General features: G+C 42.9%; 1 protein-coding gene across 1 annotated transcript; it reads right to left on the reverse strand.

The window, feature by feature from the left end:
* Positions 1-4,706: 4,706 nt before the first annotated feature.
* On the reverse strand, positions 4,707-5,495 carry LOC118904976 (spindlin-1-like). Its single transcript, XM_036871203.1, has one exon. The coding sequence runs from the start codon at positions 5,493-5,495 to the stop codon at positions 4,707-4,709; it is 789 nt and encodes a 262-aa protein (XP_036727098.1).
* Between the last annotated feature and the right edge of the window lie 777 nt (positions 5,496-6,272).

Below are 6,272 nucleotides of genomic sequence, written 5' to 3' on the forward strand. Positions count from 1 at the left end.
ATAAAATAATTTTTTTTTGTTTATTTACAAATAATTGTAAATAAACAAATGGGACCTAATGAAACTTAAAAGCTTTTGCACAGCAAAGGAAACCATAAACAAGACGAAAAGACAACCCTTAGAATGGGAGAAAATATTTGCAAATGAAGCAACTGACAAAGGATTAATCTCCAAAATTTACAAGCAGCTCATGCAGCTCAATATCAAAAAAATGAACAACCCAATCCAAAAATGGGCAGAAGACCTAAACAGACATTTCTCCAAAGAAGATATACAGATTGCCAACAAACACATGAAAGAATGCTCAACATCATTAATCATTAGAGAAATGCAAATCAGAACTACAATGAGATATCATCTCACACTGGTCAGAATGGCCATCATCAAAAAATCTACAAACAATAAATGCTGGTGAGGGTGTGGAGAAAAGGGAACCCTCTTGCACTGTTGGTGGGAATGTAAATTGATACAGCCACTATGGAGAACAGTATGGAGGTTCCTTAAAAAACTAAAAATAGAACTACCATACGACCCAGCAACCCCACTACTGGGCATATACCCTGAGAAAATCATAATACAAAAAGAGTCATGTACCAAAATGTTCATTGCAGCTCTATTTACAATAGCCAGGACATGGAAGTAACCTAAGTGTCCATCAACAGATGAATGGATAAAGAAGATGGGCACATATATACAATGGAATATTACTCAGCCATAAAAAGAAACGAAATTGAGTTATTTGTAGTGAGGTGGATGGACCTACAGTCTGTCATACAGAGTGAAGTAAGCCAGAAAGAGAAAAACAAATACCATATGCTAACACATATATATGGAATCTAAAAAAAAAAATAATGGTCATGAAGAACCTAGGGGCAAGAAGGGAATAAAGACACAGACCTACTAGAGAATGGACTTGAGGGTATGGGGAGGGGGAACGGTAAGCTGGGACAAAGTGAGAGAGTGGCATGGACATATACACACTACCAAACGTAAAATAGATAGCTAGTGGGAAGCAGCCGCATAGCACAGGGAGATCAGCTCAGTGCTTTGTGACCACCTAGAGGGGTGGGATAGGGAGGGTGGGAGGGAAGGAGACACAAGAGGGAAGAGATATGGGGACGTATGTATATGTATAACTGATTCACTTTGTTATAAAGCAGAAACTAACACACCATTGTAAAGCAATTATACTCCAATAAAGATGTTAAAGAAAAAAAACAAAAAAAACAAACAAAAAAAACAAATTCAAGCTTGAAGGATGAGGTCATTTGCCTAATTTTAAAATGCAAACACGAAGACCTCTTGAACCGTACACATTCGTTCAAACTGCACTCATGATGGAAAACACAAAAAGTGCAGTATTTCCGAAAAACCACAGGCATATTGGCCATAATAATTTTCTGTTATAATAATTGTTCCTGTCTTTGGAGAACTTTCATTTTTTTTAAAAGACAAGTAGCTTAAGAATGTTTTCAGGTGCTACAATTTGTGACAATCAAAACAGTCTTCTAATGGGTCCACAGCGTTCAGAGATTCAAGCTCAAGGCTCTTTGGGGTTTGGCATGTTAAACAGTAATAGAAACGAAATCTGGTTTAGAAGCAACTGTGACTGTTTTCAGAATTTGCAATCCCTTCAAATATTGCATGACATATACAACTGGGAAACCACCTTCTGTTGGCACTGTACTTGCTTCACCAGTGCATTTTTATCCTACAGCCACTAAAACAGCACAGTAGGCAAATATACAGAAAACTGAAAACAAAGAAAAACAAAGAACACAGAAAAACCTAAGTATCTTTAACATGCAACTTAGTTAGTTACACTGAATATTCTACTTAGAGTAACATGCAAAAAAGGATGGTCTGCTTTTAAGGTTTTCCTCTGAAGATTTTTGGGCACGCAGACATCACACACAGGCACACATACACACGACACAATAATACTATAGCAGGTCAATGAGAAAGGCCAATACATTTTATACAGAGATTCATGTCACGTTAAGTCCCGCGATGATAATGTTGGAAATTCACGTTGGATTCCTAGAACAAGGAACCAACATTCAGATACCAGGAAAAGGCAAGCCATGCACGGCGATCTGAAACACGAGCCTAAACGAAGCCTGAAATACTCGGCTGCGGAGCAGAGTTAGTCACCGTGTCAGGAAGTGTGGTTTCATCCACTGAAAGAATAAAGGATGGGATAAAATGGAAAAACAATGACCCCCCTTCCCCTTCCTTTACCCTAAAGGCAATAAATGGAACAAAGATTAAAATAATGATGATAATGATCACATGTCACCTTTGTCTAGAGATTGGCAGGTCATGTGGTATTAAAGTTGCTAAAGGTACTTGCAGAAAAACCACAGTGCAAGTCATTAAGTAATGCTAGAAATGTTCCAACTGACCCAACCTTCTGGATACTTCCAGAGAACTTTATTTTTCATCCCGAAGTCACCGTACGGTGTTTTCCTAGTGCACACAGGACACACACGTGTCTGCTTGGGCTTGTGGAGCCAGGCTCAGCCTTGAGGTTCACATGCAGGGACTCTTACAAGAGCAACCAGGAAAACAGGTGACAGATGTGCAGCATGACCTTGTTCAAGCCGGGGAGGAGCGTCTCAGACCTGGGTACTCACTTCCTGGAGAAGCTCGGCCCTGGCCGTACCTCTGGAGGCTCTGGGCACACTGCAGAAAACGGAGGGCTGTATTTATGGGGTGTGACGGGTTACCAGCCAACAGCTCAAGGCACAGCCTTCCTGAAGGTGGAAATGGGCATCACATGAACCACTCACAGCCAGGCCTTGTAACTACAGAATCTCTAACGTTAAGTACAGCCATGATGGAGGTTGCGGGGATCTCTGGTGTCTGACTGAGGGCGTAGGCATTTAACCTTCCACCCAAATTTCAGGTCAGATTTCCAGTCTCCACAAGAGACTGGTTCCACATACCGCCTTTCTCCTAGCTTTCAAAACGCAGGGGCTCATCCAAAACAAAGTGACAGATGGCCATTTCGCTGCTACACCAACCACTTCTGCAGTTCTATTTTGGTTAAAACAACCTTGCAGGGATAAACCACAAAAGGAGTCTGTGGCTGGGGGCTGCTATCAGTCACATTCACAAGCCAACGCAGGTGACTGACCCTGACGTAGCAGGGTCCAGTCAGTGGGATGGGTCCACGTCAACAGCACACTGGCCGCAAGAAGATGCAGCACCACAAAAGGTGTCAGGGGATTTCAGCTGTTATTTGTCCAGACATTCTTTGTGGGGAAAAGCCGGGGAGAAAAAGCCTTCTGACCATAATCATACTATCAGTAAAATCAGAATAAAAATAAAAGTGTCGGGCTTCCCTGGTGGCGCAGTGGTTGAGAGTCTGCCTGCCAATGCAGGGGACGCGGGTTCGAGCCCTGGTCTGGGAAGATCCCACATGCCGCGGAGCAACTGGGCCCGTGAGCCACAACTACTGAGCCTGCGCGTCTGGAGCCTGTGCTCCACAACAAGAGAGGCCGCGATAGTGAGAGGCCTGCGCACCGCGATGAAGAGTGGCCCCCGCTTGCCGCAACTAGAGAAAGCCCTCACACAGAAACGAAGACCCAACACAGCCAAAAATAAATAAATTAATTAATTAATTAAAAAAATAATAATAAAATAAAATAAAATAAAAGTGTCCCAGAGGACTTGTTAGAAAGCAAGAAAGCCATTCTTAAACTTACATTGCTAATATTTATGTTCTCCCAGGAACTTACTACAAACACACAAACCACTGATACACTGTTGCCTTTTAAATCATGTACTAAAATCCAAATTACTGGTTTGTACAAATAATGGACCAAAAGTACTGCCCAAAACACACCTGCATTACACTGTGTGGACCTGGGCTTTGACAAAAAAAAAAAAGTATTTATGATAAAAATTGTAAACAAAAATTTTACAAAGCTTAGAATCAAAGTCAAAATTTTGCTCAGATTTCTAACTGTTTGGTAAAGTTCTAACATGGGTCATTAACGGTTCATGAGTGATTCTTGTTTGGACTTTCCTACTGAAAAGGTGCTTTGCACTTCTGACTTTTAAAACAAGCTGAATGTCCCCATGTGCTTTCTGTGCCCAAATTTAATTTTCGACAAACAGCAGTAATATACCAAATATGATTGACTTGGGTCAGCCCTCCTGCTGAACTGGAGAAAATTATTTAATCCCCGTCCCAATCCACAAAGAAAGGACTGCCAATGAAGTGTGTGTGTATCTGTGTGTGTGTGCATATATATAATACATGTATACACACAGATATAGATAGATAGGTGTATGTGCGTTTATATATATATATATATATCCAAAAAGGCAAAAACAAAAGTATCAAACTATGCTTGCATTGTGGCAGCAGAATAAGAGAATGTTAAGAGTGAAGGGGAAAATTGATAAAATCTATTACAGTTTTAAATGACTCTGATACTAGTTTAACTTTTTTTTTGCCAAACTTGCCTGTAACTCCCCTCCAAACAGACTCCTTTTAAGAGGAAGGAGCTCCTTACACAAAATGTTTTGTGTTCACATATACCTATACTCTTCAGAACAAAACCAGTTCTGCTGGCAAACTGTGGGTTCGCAGGGACATTTAAGCTCTCATTAAAATGGAAAGCAATCAAATCTTTACGTCTACAAACTGCACATTTAATATATTTACATAAATTTGGCAAAGTTCGTGATGACATCTAGAATGTTTTCACCAAATCATAGACGTAAATATGGAAATCATCATCAAATTTGATGAAACAGACAGACGGTTTGGTCTCTACTTGATGGATGACCATGCCAGTCCTTTTATAGCCATCTTCTTTGGCATATTCCACTTGTTTGCCTACCAGGCTGTCCCAGACTTCTCCTGGTTTCCTTTCTGCTGGAGATGAATCAATTGAATCAGGAATAATGTGAAGGTCACCTTCTTTATAATCATCTAAGAGCTGGTACATGTACAAGACAGGATCTTTCTCATAGGTGATGTAAAACCACGTGTTCATGATGGGGACGCGTGCTAGGACCATTCCCCTCCACTCCTCTTTAGAGCCATCCTGGGTCTCAAACATGTGCTTCACTGCTTTGCCAATCATTGTGTCGGCTAGGTGTGCATCATTGATTTGAGATGTTGCAACTCTATCAGGGAGGATTTCAAGTGCACAAATTCTTTCATCTTTATTAAGTTCTAGTCCATAAACACAGTCAAATCCATCGTATTTTATAAGATACAAAGAAGGATTTACAGACACCTGGTCCAGAACGGTTCCTTTCCACTGGGTGACAGGGCTGTTCCCCTCTTTCCACCCATGCCGAATCCTGCAGCCTATGATGCTCCGCGGGGGCTGGGAAACAGGTGTGCCGGGCCCTACACTGCTCCGATGTTTTCTGTGGGACGTCCTTTTCTTCATCTTGCTTGCAGATACACCAGCATGGCCTGCATCAGCTCTGGACCGCTGGCCAGCTGTCTTCCTGAATGGAGTCTTCATTCATCTGTATTTACGTGACCAGCAGAACTGCTGGACCAGGATGAACGTTCAGGATTCTCCAATTTGAAACTTTTCACGGAATTTCAGTGTTTTTATTAATCCATCATCCAAGTGCCTCTTTTACAAGTTCAGCAAAAATTTGAAATCATAAGGACTTTGAGGCAAGGCCACGAAGGCCAACGTCCGCGGAGCCGCAGAGGCCAACGTCTGCTGGGCCACGAGCGCCGCAGTCCAGCGGCGCGCTCCCGCCCGGGCTACCCGGCAGGAGGGCGTCGCCCCGCCCACTCTGGGCCCCGCCCACTCTGCGTCCCGCGGCGGCCGCCCCGCCCCCGGCCCCACGGCGGACGCACGCTGCGTCCCCTCGCTACGCCGGCCTCTGCTGACTGGACACCGGAATCTTTATCATCGTCGCAAAATTTCATTTATTAAAAGGGCATGCTTGGTTTTCTCTTCCCCCTCTAAGAGGTCAAATATGCACAGTTCTTGCATTGCAAGCTCTTATGATTAAGGAAAACTGTACAGATGAGGATCATGGGACAAATGAGCAGACGCGGAGCCCAAACACTGAGTAACAGGAAACAGGAGAGGTCGATGGGGGGAGCTTTCCTCTGCCCTCGACACAGCCACCACTGGTCCCGGGATCAAAATGAGGTCAGTGGCTAGAAAATGATGTCACTTGCTTTGTCCTCGACAAACATTTGCAAACAAAACTTTTTAGCAGACACTTAAGGTCATTTGGGAGGTGAGAGAACTGTGCTTGAAGATGTTTGCAGTACC

This window comes from Balaenoptera musculus, chromosome 12 (genome assembly GCF_009873245.2).
Source record: "Balaenoptera musculus isolate JJ_BM4_2016_0621 chromosome 12, mBalMus1.pri.v3, whole genome shotgun sequence".
Lineage (NCBI taxonomy): Eukaryota > Metazoa > Chordata > Mammalia > Artiodactyla > Balaenopteridae > Balaenoptera > Balaenoptera musculus.

Bases quoted from the DNA above. Each gene is read 5' to 3' on its own strand.
- LOC118904976 (XM_036871203.1), bottom strand. From the start codon at position 5,495: ATGAAGACTCCATTCAGGAAGACAGCTGGCCAGCGGTCCAGAGCTGAT.